The following is a 22,605-nucleotide window of genomic DNA, read 5'->3' as shown; positions in this document are numbered from 1 at the left end:
TAATATAAAGAATAGAAATATATACATGTTAATGTAAAAAGGGGGGATTAGGATTTTTAAAATCAAAAATTAAAATAAATAAAATAAAGAAAATGTAAAAACACATTTACAAGGGTGGAATGCAAAGAACAAAGATCAAAACCACAATTATATGAATGAAATCCAATTACAATTCCTATAGTTGTTTATCTATGTCATGAGAACTAAGTTGACCATGTGAAACGTTAGTAAGCAAACGATTTCCCATATTTTACTTTCCTTGAATATTTAATCTAAGTGAAAGCACCTAAATTAAATCTATTGAACATGCAATCATAGTCTAGAAAGCTAGCTAATCAAGAACACATTCAATGCATGAAGAACAAAGAAAGGATGTCAACCAAAGTGCACAACCTAGTTATGAATAAGTTCACCCATTTGCAATCCTCCTTAATTGATTTCGACTTTTGTCCAAAGCCTTTACTACTTAAATCTAGCTTCAATTACATGCATATATCTTAAGTTGGCCACCAAAGAACACATACATATAAAAGTTTTCTATAATCCAAAATCAATTAAGCAATCTCACATAAGCAACATAAAAATCAACACAAAGAAATCACAACTTTTATCCAAACATAAGAATGGGCTTAAACTTTGCCCTTAACATTATTTGTTAACTAAAATTCATAGTTCTACAAATTCAAACAAAGAAAACCAAAAGAAGTTACAAGGAAAAAGATAGAATTACACCGTGAAGGGAGTGGATGATGAAGAGCTTGAGACGTTGAACTTGAATCTTGAAAGCAAGACTTCATTATCACGGCACAAGGTGGATGATGACTGCTAGGAGGCTTCATGGCTTCTTCTTCTCTTCTTCTCTTTGCTTGAAAATGCAAAAACTTGAAACTAGAGGATGGAGAGGAAATGAAACTAAGAACTAGAGAAAAATGGAAAGGAAATGGAGAGACAAAGAAGATGAAATGGATGAAGGAATGTCTTTAGGAAAATGGAAAGGAAATGAAGAGACAAAGAAGATGGAATGGATGAAGGAATGTCTTTAGGAAAATGGAAAGGAAATGGAGAGACAAAGAAGATGGAATGGATGAAGGAATGTGTTTTTCTTCTTTGTTGTAGCCTCTATTTATAGGCTACCAAGCAATACTATTTGGCTTTAAAAAAATGATGATGGGTTAGGTTTGAGCATTTAAACATTAATGGAATTTGTTAGGTTTGAATATTTAAACACTAATGGAATTTGTTAGGTTTGAGTCACCTTCTACTCATTTTTCCTTCAATTAATTCTCCACCAAGACTTCAGATTTTTCCCGTGACTTCTTCATATGAAATGATCCACCATGCGTGTAGATCATGCTGTAAAATTTTCAGAATTTATTTCCATGCCTTTGGGCCGAAATTGCTGCTGGACTCCTTACAGGTCCAGTTTTCCAGTTTTTCTTCTGCAGAAAATTGGGCTAACTGTTTGAAGGCCTTCCACTTCTATTTGGCTCTTGCACTCTTCATAAGAAATGTTTCTTAGGATGTCTAAAATGGATCTGGAAGGTTTTAGATCATTTAAAGTTCATTTGGTTAGGTGGTCTCTCCTTCTTCCTTGCTTGGCTTGGTTTCTCCTAGTCGGAGTAGGAAAATGTGTAAAGTTGACCTTTTTAGTGCATTTCCATTTTTCTCCATCATTTTATGGACCTAACACTTATTTCATCATCATCTACTCCAATGTACCTAAAAAATAGAAATTGAGTTAAAAAAAAAGATTCGTTAAGGAATTAACTAAGCAAAATATGAGGAATTAACTATTAAAATACCACATTAAAATGCTCCTATCAAGAACCCAGCTCAAACAGTGCTTGCCAGAAATTTCAAGAGGATCAAAATCCAATTTTGTTAGATGCGTCATCTTCTACAAAGGGAAAAGTCGAGATATATCAGGATCCATAATTATTAGAAGTTTAGAACAGTATGTTCTATGAAAAATGATAGAAAAATTCATATACGAAACAAAGGTTTCGAAGAGTTCATAAATATGAACAATGGATCCCATAGGGAAAACATGAGAAAAACATTCGTGTGATGTCTATAGAGCCATAGGTCTAAGACTACTCGGTTAGCGGACTTGAGTCTTGACTATTGGAACAATGGTTCTCAAAGTCGAATATGAAATAGACATCTCAACAATTACATTATATATAATATACATAAAAATATATGTAAATGATCGCATAATAAAAATTGACGTTCATATGTAATAGGAACAAAAATGATAAACATGAAACACATATATCTATTATGCGATAATATAAGATATATATGTTATGTATGAAACAATTCTTTGAGAATGAGAGAAAAACTCATAGATCATTAGCCTTGGTCATAGGCAACTATGTTGCACCATAGGCTAACGGATCATCATGGAGTTTAAGGAGAAAAAGAATTAAGAGCAAAAGCGTGCTGATAACGTGTTATAAACTAGAGAATAAGAGAGAGATAGAAGGGATAAACAAAATATAGGTGGAGGTAAAAGTGTGTGTTTCATTCTCATTAGACCCCTTTATATAGGAGTAGTGTTTACATTGAGTATTTACAGTGGACAGCCACATATATAATATTTACAACAATAAATAAGAAGTTTTTAAGTCATAGAAATTTGTCCCTAACAGGGCCCAGTGTTAAATTTTGACCCTCTAAATATTATTGTTTATTCAAATAGTAAGAGCTATAATTTGATTATCTCCAACAACTCACGGCCAAATTGTGTTTTATCAGGACTATAATTTAAATATTTTATTATATTTTTTAAAATTGCATACTACTATTTTTGTGTATATTAAAGGATCATCTTTTAAATAAATTTTTGTTTTCTCAGATTTTATCGTTACCAATATAAGAAACAGTCATAGAAATTCCATAGTTAAAATGCTGAGAATGTATGAAATTAAAAAGATATGAAGTAGGTATTAGGTGGAATTTTTTTAATTACTTATAATATTACGCATTAAAATTAAGGAACCAATTTTGGTTGAAAAGATAAAAATTCATTGACCATTAACTTTTTTTTTTTTTTTTTGAACAAGGGCCGGTGCGGCTGCCCTCAAGCCTTCATAAATGAAACCGACGAATACAAGGGGGGGACATTGAGCCTAAACCCCATATTACAATCTGCAACTAGAGTACATCCAGAAAATAAATCATGAGACGACTGTACTAAATACTTGTATTCCAATCCACACCAACTAGCAAAGAACGCGCTCTAGACTATTTAATTAGCCTTAGTTTTTGTTCTTAAATACTTTTATTTCTAGTAAAATTAATTTAAAGTTTATGTCTTCTCATAAAGAGTCGACACCCGTTTCAAACAAAAAAAAAAAGAGTCGACACATGTTCTCTCTGCCATGCACGTGTCTGCTCCATCTTGACATATTTATGTTTCTCACTTGATGAGCTCCACACAAACCAATAGCCTAGGGCCACCCAACACCGCTAATTTTAGCCCTCTACCCAGCCCTTTGGACCTGACCCCACCTGTTTAGTCCTCTGAAAATTGCTTGTTGGAGACCATAAAATGCACAAAAATATGCTATAAAGCCCAATTTAGCCCTTCTACTACTGCAGATGCATCAATGGCTCAATGCATGTGTTAATGAAGATTTCAAGCTCGGAACCCCTTAAGATTCAAGCTTTCTTGGAATGGCTCCAGAAGGTTTATCGAACTAGTTAGAAAGACAGAAAATACATTCTTCTTATTAATCATAGTTTAATTTGAGAATGCCTGGCTATTGTAACCAGTATTAAACTAATTTTCAGTCATTATCTGCAGAAGAGGTACGTAATGCACGACGTAAGAGATTCAACTTCTACTGTTTGGGCATGGAAATCTCCAAAACCAGAGGCTGTAGCCCGTCTCATCTGTTTTAGTGGTGGCTCCAGAGAAGTATCATTTTCTCTTGGATAATGTTTGGCAGCTAAAGGAAACCTATAAATTGTATTATTCTAAAATCCAACTTAATTTCTTGGATTTTCTGTACTGTCCTATGCAGAAAGAAAAACCCGCAAAATATCTAATATGACGTGGTAGAAATTTACTACTTTACATACATAAAAGCTGCTTCTGAATAAAACAAAGAGCATCTCTACAATCAAGGAATTAACATATATTAGTGTTAAGGTTGTAGATAGCTTGGTCAGGCCGTCGATCTTGAGTTGTGGGTCATCGATCGCACCAAACATGAAATAATGATTGTCTGGTCCTGCATGTCACCCTTTTGATATATGCCATGCATCTTGATCTTTTGCATTTGATTTATGTTAAGAGTGAACTACAATTATCTATTTTTAAACGGGGTATTTATTATTTTTGAGCTGGATGTTTAGATATTCAAGTTTTAAGCTCCATAGACATGTGAAGTGGCACATTGAAAATGGATTTTATGTCAAGCTGCCAAACTCGACCTAGCTATAGCGATCTCTAATCATTTCATAGTCCAAAGAGACGAAAGGATAGCCCACAGATCTCAACTCTTAAAATAAATACTCTGGTTGTTGCAGGTGAGCTGACTCTTATCCCTGTCACTGTTACAATATCTGGATAAGTACAATGCTTTCACTCACCAAACCATGAATATATTTGAATTTCTTTCTTAACGTCAATTTATTTATATCTAATCTGACATATCAACATTAGAAAAAGAAATGCTAATTCCATACCTGCTCTGATGGTTAAGTTCCTTGTAAATTTATCAAACGACATTCTGAATCTAAGTGAAGTATGAATGTTTTACACAGTCATCCGAGGAAACTCTATTAATTAACTTGAGCATGAAAATAGAAATGCCTTGAAAATCAATATTCAACGGCTTGATAAATGATAATTTAAAGATGGGTAATGTTAGGTGAATGATTTATTTGGGCATCACATGTATCTTACTTTATGTAACAGATGATGTAGCATAAAATCTAACTTGTCAGATAATGTTATTAACTAACGTGACTGTGCTACATTAGTTGCTACATAAAATGAGATGCACGTGATACCCAAAAAAGTTGTTAACGTACCATTATTCTTTATAAATATATAGAAATATATATTGAATTTCTGATATTAGGTTGTGAGAAATACAACTAGAGATTTCAAATGGTACGTAATTGCATTTCATTTTTTTTTTTTTTTTGAAAAGGAGTTTGGAACCCAGCCTAGCTGGGAGGCTCAGCCTCACGCCATGTCCCATTTATTAAATTAATATTATAATTTTACAACGGGGGACATAAAGCTTGAACTCCATGCTATAGAAGAACAATAACAATAGTCCTCGTAGAGTACATTCTTCGTAGAAAGAAGGGTTATTATCACAAATGGTACATGAACTTCAATTTTGATCACAACCAGTACCTGAACTTTTCGATTCCATTTCAAATGGTACCAATCACTAACTTCTGTTAATGTCCCGTTGAAAACTAACATGTGACTCATTTTTCAAGGATAAACTTGTAAAATTACTTTTCTTTTCCCTTATTTTTTTTGTAATATCACTTATTTTCACTTATATATATTGTGACTATAAAAAATGAGATAATAAAAAATAAAATAAACCTTTCAACTTCAATTAAAAATATCAATGATAAGAAAAAAAAATTACACAAGTTTTGATAAACTTTTGATTTTAATGTCTTATAGTTTGTCCAAAAAAAAATTGTTTTATAGTTTTACTTGAAATGCTTTGTCTACTGTATCTATAAAACAAATTAATTTTTGGTGAGATCTTGTTTTAAATTTTTATTTTTCATAAGAGGGTAGAGATACATTTTAATTTCTATTTTTAATTGAACTTCTATTTTATTAACATATTAATGGACCAAAATATTATTTAGGATTTTTTAGTGAACAAAATTATTTAAATGTGTATTTTCGTCAAACTACTCTTGAATATAGATCATGTACTTTGCACATGTCATTTTTTAATGGAACATTAACGGAAGTTAGTGATATGTACTATTTGAAATGAAATCGAAATGTTCAGGTACTAGTTGTGATCAAAATTGAAGTTCAAGTACCATGAATAAGATATAGGATAAGTTCAGGTACCATTTGTGATAATAACCCATAATTTTTATTCATTATAGTGATTTAGATAAAACATCCATGGCTATAATCATCCGACCGATAGATCATAAGTTCGAATTCAATTATATTCAAAAACTAGTTGTGCATGATAAAAAGAGTTCAATAAGCTAACACCACATGGTCTAAACATTATTAAAATGGTTGGGCATGGGCCAAAATATTCCGTTTTAGCTTTATCCAATTGCAGATTTGCATGACATAAGTCTACAATGTACAATGACGAGTACTGCTCCCCCAGTATCAAATCCAAACCACATGGTTAAAGTGTTGAACAGAAACACAGCTGTTGGTTTTCATTTTTGTTACCCAAACGACAACACAGTGTTCATGAATAATCTAATCTGGTTTTATGTAATCGGGTCACTCATCCTTATGAAAGGAAAGAAGCTGCTCATAGTCTTGCTCATTGGGAGTTACTAATTGTAGTTGTTTTTTTTTTTGGATTAAATACTTGTTACTCCTCAAACTTTTGCCTGAAAAACAGTTTAGTCCCTCGCCTTTCAAATTAAACTGGATAGTCCTTATTCTCTCTAATTCTCACACAACAAGTCCAAAATGATCTGAAATGGCTATTATGCCCCTCATTTTCTATTTTTATTATTATTTTTATTTTTTTTCTCTATTTTTTTAATTTTTCTCCCCTTTTTTTATACTCTCTCTCTCTCCCTCCCTCCCTCCCTCTCTCCCTCTTTCCTGGCCACACGGTCTCTCTCTCTCTCCCTCGACCTCTCTTCTTCTTCTCTTCCTCTGCCATCACCGGAGACCACCACTTCCAGCCACCATCTCACCAAAAACCTAAACTCTCCCTTTCTCTCTTCTCAGCCGCGCGTCCTTCTCTCTCTCCCCTGACCTCTCGCTCCCTCTCTCTTCTTCTTCCCTCTGCAACCACCGGAGAACACCATCTCCGGCCACCATTTCATTTCTTCTGCCATGTCTAATCTACCAACTCAAAAATGATTTTTTTACTTACATTTATCAAAGTACGGATCAAGAATAGGTTTGAGCACCTCCCTGCAACAAGCCAAGCATGAAATCTACTCCGCCTAATCATGAGTAAAGCACCAAACTAATCAACCTGAGTCTTTTCCCGAAAAGATGAACCCAAAATTTCCAACCATTTACGCATCACGCACATGAAAAAACAATAAATTCAAGCACAAAATCTACAGAAATCACCGAAGCGATTGAAGCAAAACAGCAATCGAATACGCATAAACAGCCATCAAATACATGAACAGAAAGAAGAAAAAGCATCGAAATAACAGAAAAAACGAGTAAGGCGTAAGCCAAAACAGCAAAAGCAGTAGATGCCGATACTCACAAAGCAGATAGAACCAGCCACAGAACCTAATAGACAAGTCTGAATAGTCTGTACAAGAGGGAGTGAATGAATCACAGGAGGATTTACTGCCTACAGACAACCAAATTGAACCCAAATTTAGCTAAAATTTCCGAAACACCAAACATTCGATTAATCAATTCATAAAACACGAAGATTGCCTAATAGAGGCGGTCTGAAGCTCCAGCAGCCATGAGCGGCGGAGCTAGCTTCTCCCACGCACCAGCGGCGGCGCGTGAAGCGAGTGCGGCGGCTCTGGTCAGAATCGGAGGTCGGGAGTTTGGGGTTTCGAAAGATAGTGTAGCTCCGACTTCGTTTATGGAGGTGTTGAAGCTCGATTCGAGCTGGAGACTAGAAATCGAAGGCATGCAGAGCCGAGAGCTTCGGTGATGCTCGAACGGCGTCGTCAGGCATCGGCGGGCAGATGGGTTTCTGGGATTTGGGTGCTGGATCGATTGGAGGTGGTGGCGTGATGAAATGGTGGCCGGATGGTGTTCTCCGGTGGTTGCAGAGGGAAGAAGAAGAGAGAGGGAGCGAGAGGTCAGGGGAGAGAGAGAAGGACGCGCGGCTGAGAAGAGAGAAAGGGAGATTTTAGGTTTTTGGTGAGATGGTGGCCGGAAGTGGTGGTCTCCGGTGATGGCAGAGGAAGAGAAGAAGAAGAGAGGTCGAGGGAGAGAGAGAGAGACCGTGCGGCCAGGAAAGAGGGAGAGAGGGAGGGAGGGAGAGAAAGAGAGAGAGAGTATAAAAAAAGGGGAGAAAAATTAAAAAAATAGAGAAAAAAATAAAAATAATAATAATAATAGAAAATGAGGGGCATAATAGCCATTTCAGATCATTTTGGACCTGTTGTGTGAGAATTAGAGAGAATAAGGACTATCCAGTTTAATTTGAAAGGCGAGGGACTAAACTGTTTTTCAGGCAAAAGTTTGAGGAGTAACAAGTATTTAATCCTTTTTTTTTTAACTACGTTTTCAATTGTTGAAGAAGTAAGTTGTGGAATACATGTGATGGTAATAAGAATAATCAAGACAAACAATATCCGATGACAACTAGAGATTGATGTAAAGACATCGATCGGCTAAAAATAATTATTCTGAAGAGTAATGATCATGTTTGAAAACTAAAAAGACTCGGTCATGAAAAGTCTATCAGACACTGAAATGAAGTTCTAATTATACATTAACTTTCTACTTATATAGAGCTGTTTATCATTGCACAAATACGATCCTGCATCCTGTTGAACTAGTCTATCTATCACTACCAATGTCGTAACCCAACAATGTACCTACGAAGAAGTGAAGAACCCTAATTAGAATTTCAGAATTTGTACAGGCGAAAATAAGTCCAAAACAGGATAAGAATACCTCGAAGTACGAGAATCTTATCCACCAACACTAAAGATCCACGCCCACAATATAATACACACAAGTGACCCATTGCCACGTCAGAAAACCACTTCATATTAATAATGTGACCTTATAAATACGACAGAAGACCCCCCAATCAACCATTCCCTGCACTATTTCTTGAGACGAAAGAAAAAAGGGAAAGGAAGAGAAAGATCAAAGAAGAAAAGCAGAGTATAGCTTCAATTTGCTAGCTAGTGATCTGCATAACCTTGATCATCATCAAGATGTTGGCTATTTTTCACAAGGCTTTTTCTAACCCACCGGAGGAGCTCAACAGCCCTGATTCTCACCATGGTTCCAAGAAGCCTAAGCTCCCAGAAGAAACCCTCAACGAGTTTCTCTCCCACCATCCCCACAACAACTTCTCAATGGGTTTTGGAGATGCTGCAGTTCTTGCTTATGTCAAACCAGACCAACCCTTTTCCCTAAAACAGAGGTACTCATCTAATCAATCATTTTCTTGCTCAAATATGTTCATGATCTCAAGTAATTGATTGTTTAGATATGCTAAGCAAGTTGGGGGTTATTTTTTCAGGTTGTTCTGTGGTTTTGATGATATATACTGTCTGTTTCTGGGGAACTTGAACAATCTGTGTACGCTGAATAAGCAGTATGGTCTGATAAAGAATACCAATGAGGCCATGTTTGTTATCGAAGCTTATCGGACCCTCCGAGACCGGGGTCCGTACCCGGCTGACCAGGTTGTTAAGGATCTTGATGGGAGCTTTGCTTTTGTTGTCTATGACAGCAAGGTCGGCAGTGTCTTCACTGCACTGGTAAGATACTAGCATCATAGAATTGCTTCATTCTAAAGTAATTTCAAGTTGTTCTTTAGACCACTGGAAAAAGACACTAATTCTTGTCCAAAACGAAGAAAGTGATTTGACAAATGAACCAAAGCATATCATAAATATGATTACCGACAACTTAAATTTAGAATTTAGATTTTCAATTCACCATCTAATATCTAAGCAAGTTCATCCGTTGGGTCACCTACTATTCACTGTTTTTTAGTGTTTGTTTTCGCCATATGGATCACCGGGTCAGTTTGCAGGTTATGAAAGTGACGCAAAAGGTGATTTTGGTGACCAGGTTAGTTTAGAAATTGTGCCCGTGACTTAGAGAAACACTAAAAAACAGTGAATAGTGGGTGACCGGTGCGTAACGGTGAACTTGCTCTAATAGTGTAGCCTGAAGCCAGTCAAGATCTTACCAAAACTTACTATTAGTTACAATAAATGAATAAAACAACATATCATATTACTTTAGGTGATCCCCAAAATGCACAACTATTCAAATAACTTAATTGGATTCGAATTATGGAGATTACAAACTTCAAAAATCTTTGTGTTTTTGACCGCAGGGTTCTGATGGGGGAGTACAATTGTATTGGGGTATTGCAGCTGATGGTTCTGTGGTAATTTCTGATGAATTACATGTCATAAAAGAAGGATGTGCCAAATCATTTGCTCCATTCCCAAAAGGTACCCTAATAAAGTTATTAACCTTGCTCAAGTGTAGCTAGTGATTAATCATATCAAAGGCTAATGGGTGTGACACATATTGCTGAGCAGGTTGCTTCTTTCATAGTGAGGGAGGATTGATGAGCTTTGAGCATCCAATGAATAAGATGAAGGCAATGCCCAGAATTGATAGTGAAGGCGCCATGTGTGGAGCTAACTTCAACGTGGACAAATTCACGAGGATCAACAGTATTCCACGTGTCGGGAGCGAAGCTAACTGGAGTGCTGAGTGGGCATCGCACTAAGACGACAAGTATCATTGTGCCTACTGCGTGCCACAGAGACGGTGCCTGAACTGATCACATGCCTGAGCGTTTTTCTTAGTCTGTTCCTACTTAATTCAGTTTGTAACAATCGGACGAGTATAAATAATGCTATGACCTTCAAAATCTGTGTTACATGCATGTTGTCTGCGGGTCTGTTTATACCATGTGCCAAAAAAACAATTCACATAAACTAATGTCCATATATGTTGTCTTGAAAATTAAAACAGCTTACCATTTACCTAAAAAGAGGTGAAAGCAAACCAATGGCAAATGCATCCTGGAGTAGAGCAAAGCCCATAGTCCACAATCCCATCTATCTTTGCAAAGTACTTTGGAAAAGTACATTAAACTAAAAAGGAAATGCAACAAAATCAAACTTGCATATATAAGCTTAAACCAGGGATAGTGATAATGTTTGAAAGACCACGGGCAGTTAAGAAAAATCTGCCATTTGAATACGGATACAACAGGGCATACATTATAAGTCTGTTTTCTTATAGAAGGGGAGATTAACGTATCATTCCTTCCACATTTCAGCAAACTCATCCTGCTCCAGTGGATTTTCAAGCTCATGCATCTTTCTCCTTGTCTTTGCTTTGACTTTCTTAACGAAAGTCCCAGCCTTCTTCTTTTTCTGCATTGATCGAATCTGAAAGCAGAACGAATATCGCATGAATAGAAGTAAACTACAGAATCTGGAGAGAGCTAACAAGAAACTATGCATCAATATGTTTCACCTGATTTGGCGATATGTAAAATGGATTCTCATATAGTGTTGGGCCTCCAAAGCTGCCAGCAAATATCTTGATTGGATTCAAACAAAATCGAGGACCAACCTACATACAACACATTCTGAGTTACAATGTCACCACAGATACCCTGACAACATGCATAGATTAGAACAGTGTAATGATGCAAACCTCGATCAGGGTCATTTTATCCAATCCACCTCGAGCTATTTTATCTGATTCATTATGGGGAACTGATATCTACACATCAAGAAGGGGAAAACATCAAAGGCTAACGGTGGTGATATTGTAAGCAACATTTTATTCTAAAGATAAAACAAAAGTAATTATATTAGGATAGATACAAGCATAATGTAGTATTAACCAACTACAGTTCCGTGACATGTATTTTTATTTCAGAATCTGCATTTACCTATTCTAGACATGCCAATATCTGGAAACTAGGTACATTGACCGCATTCACATACAATTTTTAAATACGCTTCATGATAGCATACAATTAGATAAATACAAGCATCGTCAGCAATTCAGGAAAAACATACTGACATTCACATCTACTTTTCATTAACTTTTTTTTAACAACTACATCCCTGTTAAAATCAAGCCAGAGAGGGCGTCCCTTCTAATGGAGGCCAGCCACTGGCCCCAGAAGAAGAATACCACATTCCTCATAACCGGTGCAGTTCAAACTAGTAGGGGTCAGGTTGAGTAATGTAGTATGTTTTTTTTTTTTTTTTGGTTAGGGTGGGAAAAACAAGTTGTCCGAAGAGTGGAACTGAGGCTGGCCTTTGGCAAAAATCCCAGTCCAACTTAACAAGGTTGATTGGTCAACAAACCACAACATTATGCGTGCGCCTATCTGCTAAAAGATATCCTAGTGTTTCATTCAACCCCTTCCTCCTAAACTACCTCTCCAGTTTTCCATCTGTAAACAATTATCCACCGAGTGTAGAGGTATCCCACAAAATTGAGGTAAACCAATGTTATTGCTCATATGTACATCATTGCCAATGCTCCACACTCAAACTGGTAACTTAGTGCTTCAGATTGCAATTAAAAGACAGTAATATTACAAAAGAATGCAGGAGGAAACCAAGTTTGATAATGACTTGCTGGGCTGAAAGATAATAGTCTCTATAACAAACTGAATGCTTGCTAATAAAATATTTAAAGTGAAGGCATAACAATATTATCATGTTGCAAACATTGTAGAAAAATCTCACATAAAAGGCATATCTAGACAGCGACACTGACATAACAATCAAAAGCCCTCAAAATCAGCACTGAATTACACAGTAAAAGTGAAACTACAAATATCTTCAATAAATACTATACCTGATAATTTCTGAACCATATGTGGTCATCAACGATAGAGAAAACAAAGACATGATCATGATAAGGCTTAGACTTTCTGTGCTCCTTTGGAGTGCCAAATATCTGCAAAACGAATTATAACACAGTATAAGATATACCATATGACACGTCTCAAATTTTTTTTAATCATAATGCAAAATGATTACCACCAAGCAGGGATAATCAAGATAAGGTTTATAACTATACCTGTGTGATCATCTCTTTCAAGAGTTTCCAGTGAGGATCCTTATCAAAATTGGATGAAAAAGTTAACAAAGGACGCGACCCTTTTAGATGATTTCCCGTAAGCTTCAATTCCTCCATTGTGTGCACTGAAAATCCACAAAACAAGTTTCATTCATCAGATCTTTTCTAAGAAAAACAAGTCAATCTTTCAGGAATTTTATACGCAATGCAAACAGAAATAGTACCAGCATTCACTAGGAATTTCACAGATGGTCCACTGGGAGATTTTGCCATCCACATATAAAGGTCCTTTCCTTTCCTGCACTGTAATTTAGAGAACCCCGTCCAAATCAGACACATAGATTACTCAAGAAAACCAATAACCTTGATTTGTATGCTAAAAGCCAACCACTCAATTGAGAAATTGCAGAATTAAGGTCCACACTGGCAATTCAATCAATTCCTTGATATGTAAATGACTGAAGGGTCACACATGTTAAAGGGGCAACCTAACATTGAACAAATATCAAACAACAAACACTCACAAGGTCCCCAGAAAGAATAACATCAATTTACCTCGAAAAACAGACAGGAAGAGCAACTCTTTAGCTCAACCAGCTCATTAAGGGTTGCACCTTTACTCGACTTCGACTCCACCTTGTTGTCCTTCTTGCAATGAGGCAACAGGTCCACCACATTCAACATCAAATGTCGATACCTACAAATTTACAACCATAAACATAATTAGACATCACCAATTACACATATACACATGCATTCAAACTCCCCCGTACATCATTTATCAAAAACGACACCCCTACACAACAATATCATCTTCGTCTGATGAGTTTGAACTATTTCTTGTATAAAAATAGAAGAAGCGAAGATGTTTGATCTGTACCTGTAATTAATTCGACGAGAACAAGTAACGAGGACCTTCTCTTTGTTCCTGAAGACTGGTGTGGACTCAGTTTCTTTGGGTTGGTCATCCTTCTTGTCCTTCCAACCCAGAAGCGTTCGTTTGGGTCTCTCCGGAGCCACCTCCTCCTTCTTCTTCTGCGGCGCAGCCTCACTCTCGCTGTGCTTTCTCTTCTTCGCCATTACCTACTTTGTTTCTGTTGTAAACGAAAAAGCTAATTCTGATCACAAAGAATCCAAAACCTAATTAGGGTTTTGGGAGAACGACTACTGACCTGAGAGAGTTGGGGCAGGCAGGTGCGGGAGAGATGAGAGCGGTGAATGAGGGTTTAGGGTTTACAAGAGAAGAGTTTGAACTTTGAAGTATTTTTGACCCGGCCCAAGTCTCTACTTTATGCTCATTCTTTTGGTTTCCTGACCCGGCCCGTTCATTTGTCTACTTTGCTTATTTAGGTCATGTTATAATGTTGCATGGGGTAAAGTAATGCTGGTGCCTTGTTGTGAAGCTCTGTGAAAGTTTATGAAACACCGGAAATGATATGATATTCCATGTTTATTGATAGAACTCCATTACGAATTTATTGAGAAATCTTGCGATGGATTCGTAATCAAGAATAATCTAGACATCTTGCATGAAATAATTGAAATTTTATTATGAGATTCTTGAGTTTCCGATTTTGTTTAAATCGGAACTTAATTTCTCACTGTCCCATTCCTTTTATATATCTTGGCCGTCAAAGGGCTTTATGACTTTTCTTCTTGTTGTTATGAAAATATTTTGTTTTCGGTGATTCTAGTTGGACCTTCAAATTTGCTATTTGGACCTCCTATACTTAGAATACTTGAAAAACTAAGTAGACATTCTTATTTTTACTAAAACACCCTTGAACATGAGATACAATAATCTGTTACTCTATTTTTTATCTCTATCTTTAACCACAAGAATAAGAATGAATCAAAATCACATGATATTGCTTTCTTATGAGTATGTCTCTCCTCCACCAAAATTAATCAGAGAGGATTAGTTCTTGATCTTGATATGTTGCTAGAATCCCTTTGAATTTGTTAAAAGAAGGATTTCACAGGTTTTGGGTTGGAAGATTGAGTAATAACAATATATAATATTCAATTAATTTAGTTTAAGAAAATTTCAAGTTAGATTGTTTTGAATTTACTTTTATATTAAATAATGGGTCATGTATAGAAATTATTATTTTTATATAGTTGTTTTAGGTAAATTATAAAACTATATGGTAATATAAGGAAATTCCAGAAAAGGAAAAAACCAATTTAATTGAATGTTATATTTGAAGAGGTAAGAAAAGTAATTTTTTTTTTTCATTTTTCTCACTCTGTCCTTATTTGTCTTTTTATATGACCTGACAAAGTCTATTAATAACTGAAAAAAGTTGGAGGTCAAAATATCAAATTTAGAGGTCCAACTAGAATCACATTTTTGTTTTTGTTCAACTTTGTTTTTTTTTTTTTTTATCTTAATTTTTTTTTTAAAACAAGTTTTTGTTAGCTATTCACACACCCATTTTTTCTATTCACACACCCCTTCTATTTTTCTAATACATTAATTCAATTTATTTTGACAAATTACCCTAACTACCCTCCTTTGCAATTCTGATTTTTTTTTTTTTTTTTGCAAGTCAATCATCACCAAATTCTAAAATGTAAACCCTTATTTTACTGCAGACGATGACTACAAAACTCTTTGTGATTCCTTCTTTTCTTTTCCATCAAAAACTTCTTTAGCATAGTCATTCCATCTCTCTAATGTGATGCTTTGAAGTTCAACTATGGCAGAGCAGGAAATTGTAGACCAATCTTGGGAGAATATTTTACATCTGATTTGCAATGGAGATATGGAAGAAAAATATGAATTTAGTGATCATTCGAGCCCCTTTGAATCCATCATTCCTAATAAGATTCTAACTCAAATTATTTGGTGTATTTCAATCCATTTCTCACGATCAGTTTCTCAGCAATTTCGTGGATCTAAGAACTTTAAATTTATGGGTTCTATTTGTCTTGGTTTGATTTTGGTATGGGCAACGTGTTAATCATGGTTTTGACTTGAGTTGATCGATTATTTTGAAGTCATTGACGCTTTGATTTTTTTTTTTTCTAGATACCTCATCACATACATAACATGCTTAATTATACTACTGTGCTAGTTTTACATGTATTGATGTATAAGAACAATAAACAATTGTTTCCCGCTGGCAATAAAAGCGAAAAGATGATTTAACAAGGCTAAAGGCAGAGTTGCTAGACACATTGAAACTTTTATTGTATTGCACTAGCATGATTTAAAAAGGCTTTGAAACACTGGATTAGAGATGAACTTATCAATGTAGGATCATATTGCTTATACATTGGATACATTGCTGATTGCTCTTTTTGTGTGTACTGATGTAATTACCTTTTGAGTCTTATGCTTTCTTGTTTGGCTGTCTAGAAATTAGTATACTAGTTGACATTATATATGAATGATTATTGTTTTGGTGATCTAGGAAGTCAAAGTAGAGATAAATGAAGTTGACAAAGTAAATTTTAATTGTCGGGAAGACCTTCTTGCTGCTGTTCATAAAATTGAATTCATGGAAGGGTATGTAACTGTTATAAGAAGATCAAAACCTGGTAAGTGTGTGTACATAGGCTGTGATAGAGGTGGTAAGTATCGAGACACTAGGATGGTTCTACCATAGAAATTTTTCAAATTTGCAGACTGCGTCTCAAAATGGCTTATTGCCAATCTATAAGAGACGAGAAACTTTAATAAGCTAGGTACAATATTGGAACCCCAAACAACAAAGGAGTAAAGCATGCGTCTTACCCCTCATACGTACGAGGACAAACTTTTGCAATTTAGCTGATTATTAATTCATGATTGACTTGTTAAATAGAAAAAAAATCAGAATTGCAAATAAAGGTAGTTAGGGTAATTTGTAAAAATAAATTGAATTAAAATAATAGAAAAATAAAAGGAGTGTGTGAATAGCACCACCCTATATTTATAATTTGAGTGCCTAATGATTCTATTAATATAATATATTTATAATTTGAGATCACACATTATCTTGAAAACTATTTTATTAGAACTTAGTCATTTTACCACGTCAAATCTCTCTAATTTCTCTAATTTTCATTTTGTAATGTAGTGTTATGATTCACGTATTTCTCCTTCTTTGTACAATGAAATAGTTAACACTGCAAACTTATTATGGCTTGTCTTTTTGATACAGTTGTCCTTTAATACTTTTCTACGACATCAGAGGTGAACAAGCCCATTAAATGCACAATGAATAGGCACGGCCAGCTTTAAGAACTTATTGAGAGCTCAAGGAGAAATAAATCCACGGGTTAGTATTTTGTTGAACTAAGGTTACTTCATGTTAGACAGGACTTCTTTTCCTACTAGAACACATAAAGGACAAGTAGGATCTCAAGCCCTTATCCCAAAAGCGGAAGTTTCCTCTGGCTTATCACAATTTCGTCCCATTAGTTTTTGTAATTGTTGTTTATAAGGCCCTTTCTTGACGTTTTAGCATTCTCAAAGGTAGGAGATTAACAGCCGATCCCCCATCTATCATGATTCTTGTTATCTCCAATCCATTAAGGTATGTGAAATTACAGGAGATCAGATTAGAAGATTTTCAGATATGAATAGAAAAACTCATAGAATAAATATCATCAAATGATTTTTTGATTTTTTTCACCAAACTTTACTAATTGTTTCTACAAAGCCTTAAGAAATAGAAGATATTTCCTAATAACATAATGATGAAACTAAATTGCCAAAAGTTCAAATCTTGAAATATTCGGGTTGCATCATTCCAGAACATCTTGAGCGAGTAAGGCACATGATGAATTGGTGACAGCGGCTGCATGTAGGAAGGATTCAGCTGTTGGTACTGAGATTGCTGCTGCTGCACGTAGGAAGGATGAAGTTGTTGGTACAGAGGCTGTGGCTGCTGAACGGATGGTTGATAGTGCTCGTAGCAAGGCTGCAACGTCGTCTGTTGGAAAGAATGTTGTTTCTGGTAGAAAGGTTGTTGTTGTTGTTGTTGCTGCTGGTAGAAAGGTTGTTGTTGCTGCTGCTGCTGCATACAAGGCACATTTGGTGACGATGGTCCAACTTGAGTATGAAGATGAGGCACCTGATCAGGTGTCACATAATGAACGCAACTCGGGGAGGTCCCAAATCTTCTGAGATGTGGTGTACCACTATGTGAGGATTCCATTCTAAGAAAAAGAATAAGATCAACGTTTCAAAAATTAAAAAGAATGAGATCGATTATAGGTCCCAAATCCAATAGACTAATGCATAGATTTCATATAAATTAATGAGACCAAAGTAAAGAGAGTACATACTGTCCATTAGGAAATGCCCGTCGTTCAAGAGTAGTGCACAAAGTAAATATGGAGCTCATACCCAGTGAAAGATTCTCATCATGGATGAAAAATGCAAGGCCTTCATCATCGATTATCTCCACAGGTTGAGTAGGGAGATTTGATTTATATGCAGTCTTCATAATCAACTTATATTCATTTGGATCAACTCCCACAACACCACACACTCTATCAACAAGTTCTTGATAAGTAATGTCCTCTGGGATTATTATTCCTTTCGTTTTGCCACCAACATATGTAGAATTTACCCACTCTCCATCATGGTTAACCAAAACTCTAACTTGAATACTCCTGCTGAAAATTAGCAGATAAAGAACACCGTGAATAATGAGACAATGAGAAACTAGCTGAATACCTTATGTCTATTTCATATACCACCGAACATATATAAACCCTAAACAAAACCACACTTTTCGGTTTATTATAGCTCTGCTGCTCTGGTATCCCAAACAATAACAGCAATAGAAATGTGGTAGTAATTAATTAAAATGAGAGTAATGCTAGGTGAACCAAATTAGTAGAAGATATTCAAATATTCTAGTAATTAAAGAAGACAAACACAAATTATCAATAAGTCTAAAGTTGTGTTACCAAAAGTATCCCAAAATTAAAAGTTCAGAGTACCTCCTAGAGGAATTTCGCAATGGATGCTTCAAGTGCACGTCGGAAGAAAGGCTTTGATCAATAAAATTTTTGAGGTCATCATCATTGATTATCTCCACAGGATAAGCCGGTGATTTTGATTCATCGATCGTACTGATCTTGATCTCATTTTCAGTTGGATGTACTCCAACAATATGATACAGTTGATCTAGAAGCTCACTATAAGTAATGTCTTTTGAAGCCACTATTTCTTCTGTCCTACCACCTATGTAAACAGAATCAACCCACTTTCCGCCATAGGTAACGCCAAGTCTGAACTCACCCATTTCCCTGAAAACAAAGATACTAAAACAATTGGCAAAGGAAGTATAATAATTAATTAACATGCAAGAAACTGAAGATGATCGAATAACCTTTTATTATGATTAGTGATGTTTTCCTGCTTGTTCCGCAAACTAGCCTTCCCCTTATGTGTTTTGTCTCCATTCACCAGAGTATGAGCTTGTCCTTCATATTCTGCAGATGGCTTCATCAAAGTTTCATTCTTCCTTCCCACTTTAGATGCTTTTCTACATTCAAGAATCTTCAAAAGCTCGTTCAAGCACCATTTTGAAGAAGCATAGTCTGGTGAAACGATGACAACCCAAACCTTTGATCCCTCAATTGCTTTGTCGAGTTGTTTGCGAATGGACTTTCCTTTCTCAAGATCTATGTCATCTCTAAAGGTCGAAATTCCACAGTGAATTAATGCAGCATGTAGATGGCCCATAAATGCCAAGCGGGTATCCGCCCCTCTAAAGCTTAGAAAGACATCATGCTTTCGTCGATAAGAAGAAGACCAAGAAGGTGTTGATGGCAGATTTCTAATGGCAGGTTTTGAAAATTGTATTTTCCACCGTATCTCATCAACAACGTCTTGAATGAGTTTTGTTTCGTGACTATACAGTGAACAGAGATAATATTATTCCATTAGTTTAGGGAAAGCATAATATTCATCATACATTCAAGTTATACATGCAATATCTTGATCTTGAACTTTTGAGAGATTTAGTGAAAAAGTTTTCCCAATTGGATGGCAGCTTCATTTAAATGAATCAGATGAGAATCTTTTTCCTACTTGTTTTCATTTTTTCTTTACTGTCATAAAGTATAACGCTGAAAAAATTAAATAGCATATTAGTTCAAGAGTAAAGGACTGGCAACATATTATTTATCTGTTTGTTTCTTATTTTTTGTCGCGTACTAAAAGAAAAACGATTAAAAAACTAAATAGAATTGTTTTGACTAAAAAATTGCAAATGAGTTTTTGACGTGAAATCGACTGTAGTAAATGAAGTTATAAAACAAGTAATAATTCATTAATTTGAATGAAATTTTATGGATAAGGAATTTATAATAATTATTAAGTACTATTAATAAGGCATTTATAATAGTTTTTCTTACATGTAGCCACTACATTTATATACTTCAAATAAAAATAAACTAATTAGAGAATTGTTACAATACGCCTCAAATTGTTATAAGGCACTTTTTGTTCGACTTTAATTGTCCATAACAATACTATAGACCATTGATGTAATAAAACAAAACAATAAGGTGTGTACATTGATATATTGGTGTCTACATTATAAAGGTCAGGGTTAAGGATAGATAGGGTGGGGATGAAAAAAAAAACACCTGATATTTTGTGAGGTGTATAACAATTTCCAACAGTTATAATTTATAAACAAGCAAGTAAAGGATCAATTAGGTCGCCTAAAAGACTTACTACATTTTTCTTTTATTGACCTTCATGAATGTTTCTCATACAAGTTTTCTTTCAATTAATATTCAATGAGTTTTTGAGGTGAAGTATAACTATGTGGGAAAGAAGTTCTGAAAAAAGTACATATATATATATATATATATATATAATTGCATGTCCGATATACTTATTTCCGATATAATCTCAATTGATAACAGAATTATAGAATGCAACTCCTTTCTTCGTCAAAAATAAAAATAAAAAATGAAGCAACTGCTGGTCTGCTATATAAGGTAACTAAATAATAGATGGCAAATAAGAAAATGAAAGAAGAGGAAAAAATAATGCATACCAGCCCTTTGAATGCCAGCCTGAAAGATTTCCCAGTTTGGTTAAAGCAGCTCTCCACCTTTTTACTTTTTGTGGGTCATCCTTGTACTTTATCTCATGGTCTGCAAAGGCTTGTGCAAAACTTCCCGTTTGATGTCGTACATCGGAGGGATCAACACCGTGGAATATTGGCAGCACTGTTTTTTCTTCTACAACCTCCGAGAGTTCATCCAATGCCCTCTCCGACCGTGCCAAACGTTTAGTCACAACGTATATATAAGCTCCTGGTGCTCCAATACTTTCCCACTGAGTTTCCCTTATGAGACGTCCCCAGGCGTGAAAAAATGCAAATTCAAAAGCAGTTGGACGAAGATCCGCCCGTATGTCAAGATTACCCAGAAGGACTCCACGTAGAATATATCGGGGAAGCTCGGAAAGGGATGAAAATTCTCCTGGTGGTCCGGCCCTGACGATTTCGAGGCACTTTATGATTTGTTCGCGGACGGTGTTAATTGGGGTTTCTGAGGATGAAGAAGCCGGCGAGAGTGGCGGAGAGGAAGGCCGAGTCTCCTTGCGGTGGTGGTAGTCCATATCGGAGGAAGCCTCCTTGAGCTCAAATTCATTTACCTTCGATCTGCTGGCTGTATCTCCGCCATCAATCGACGACAACCTTCAATCTCAAATTCGAACGATCCAAAACCGCCATCAATCTACAACCCTTACACGCATAATGGCTAAATTACCATTAAACACCACAAGATGCCGTAGTATGAGAAGACCAGGGCTGCCCTTGAGGAGATCGTTGACCAGAGTATACAGTACGGTAACGAAGGAGATGGCGGTACGGTCAAAGAGAAGCTGAGCCGATAAGAGATGCCGTAGACCTTGCGAATGAAACCCCAACAGAGCTGGTTCTCGCCTTTGCAGAGGCCGGGGTACAAGACCTCGCCGGACTGTGTCGACCTCAACGGTGGGCTGGTGGTGCTCACCCTCGCGTGGTCTCGGCGCTGAAGTCTGTTTTGGAAATTTTGGTTGATTTGTTTTAATAATTTTGGTTGAATTGGATTGTGATGTTGGGCTTGAAATTGGGGGTGCAGTTAGGGTTTTAAAGAGTGAGGTGGAGCAGCTCAAGGGATTAGAGAAGGAGAGGAGGTTTGGGCTGACTCATCGGAGGAAGAAGATCGAACTCTCTGGTGGGTTGAAAATCTGAAAAGTGGGTTTTTATGTCGGTGCCGACTCATCGCCTATTTTACGACATTTTCGTTAGACAACTTGACAAGACCTGTCTCGGAATGCACCTTGAAATCATTGGCCCTGTGATGCTCACCTCATAAGAAATTTCACCAAAATTTTGGCGAAGCTTTCCCTAAACGTGAACTATTCAAAACCTGCAAAAACATTCTAATATTCCTCCACAGTTTAACTTCCACAAGTAATATAAAATAAGACTAAACTCAAATCTCGAATATCAATTCATTTTGGCATTCAGAGCGATTTAAACAATGAACTAAAATAGAGTACAAGTAGATTAAACACTTAGGCTATGTTTGTTACATGGGACTATTATCTCCAAGCTTATTTCATATAATAGTCCAGGACTCTTCTAGCCTGGGATATGCTATGTTAATACATGACCCATGTTTGGTACTGC

General features: G+C 35.9%; 3 protein-coding genes across 5 annotated transcripts; 1 reads left to right on the top strand and 2 right to left on the bottom strand.

Moving 5' to 3' along the window:
* Positions 1-8,942: 8,942 nt before the first annotated feature.
* Positions 8,943-10,787, top strand: LOC133727863 (stem-specific protein TSJT1-like). The gene is made up of 4 exons (XM_062155271.1): positions 8,943-9,296; positions 9,396-9,636; positions 10,224-10,344; positions 10,435-10,787. The coding sequence occupies exons 1-4, from the start codon at positions 9,085-9,087 to the stop codon at positions 10,626-10,628; spliced, it is 768 nt and encodes a 255-aa protein (XP_062011255.1). The 5' UTR covers positions 8,943-9,084; the 3' UTR covers positions 10,629-10,787.
* Positions 10,788-11,010: 223 nt separating this feature from the next.
* Positions 11,011-14,259, bottom strand: LOC133727862 (ribosome biogenesis protein BRX1 homolog 2-like). Its single transcript, XM_062155270.1, has 9 exons — positions 14,131-14,259; positions 13,839-14,052; positions 13,514-13,655; positions 13,183-13,261; positions 12,959-13,083; positions 12,734-12,835; positions 11,570-11,638; positions 11,387-11,485; positions 11,011-11,298 (listed from the first exon to the last, which is right to left on the bottom strand). Exons 2-9 carry the CDS (start codon positions 14,036-14,038, stop codon positions 11,167-11,169), a joined length of 948 nt encoding a protein of 315 aa, XP_062011254.1. The 5' UTR covers positions 14,039-14,052; positions 14,131-14,259; the 3' UTR covers positions 11,011-11,166.
* A 3,268-nt stretch (positions 14,260-17,527) lies between these two features.
* On the bottom strand, positions 17,528-22,354 carry LOC133727860 (uncharacterized). 3 transcript variants are annotated; one of them, XM_062155268.1, is made up of 5 exons: positions 20,977-22,354; positions 19,294-19,818; positions 18,902-19,210; positions 18,239-18,571; positions 17,528-18,073 (listed from the first exon to the last, which is right to left on the bottom strand). In XM_062155268.1, exons 1-5 carry the CDS (start codon positions 21,543-21,545, stop codon positions 17,593-17,595), a joined length of 2,217 nt encoding a protein of 738 aa, XP_062011252.1. In that variant the 5' UTR covers positions 21,546-22,354; the 3' UTR covers positions 17,528-17,592. The 3 variants fall into 3 exon arrangements, with proteins under 3 accessions (XP_062011252.1, XP_062011251.1, XP_062011250.1); XM_062155267.1 differs by having other exon boundaries at positions 17,528-18,109; positions 18,239-18,568; positions 20,977-22,348; XM_062155266.1 differs by having other exon boundaries at positions 17,528-18,109; positions 20,977-22,346.
* Positions 22,355-22,605: the final 251 nt, after the last annotated feature.

Source organism: Rosa rugosa, chromosome 2 (genome assembly GCF_958449725.1).
Source record: "Rosa rugosa chromosome 2, drRosRugo1.1, whole genome shotgun sequence".
Taxonomy (NCBI): Eukaryota; Viridiplantae; Streptophyta; class Magnoliopsida; order Rosales; family Rosaceae; genus Rosa; species Rosa rugosa.
This window is presented reverse-complemented; position numbering and strand designations above follow the sequence as displayed.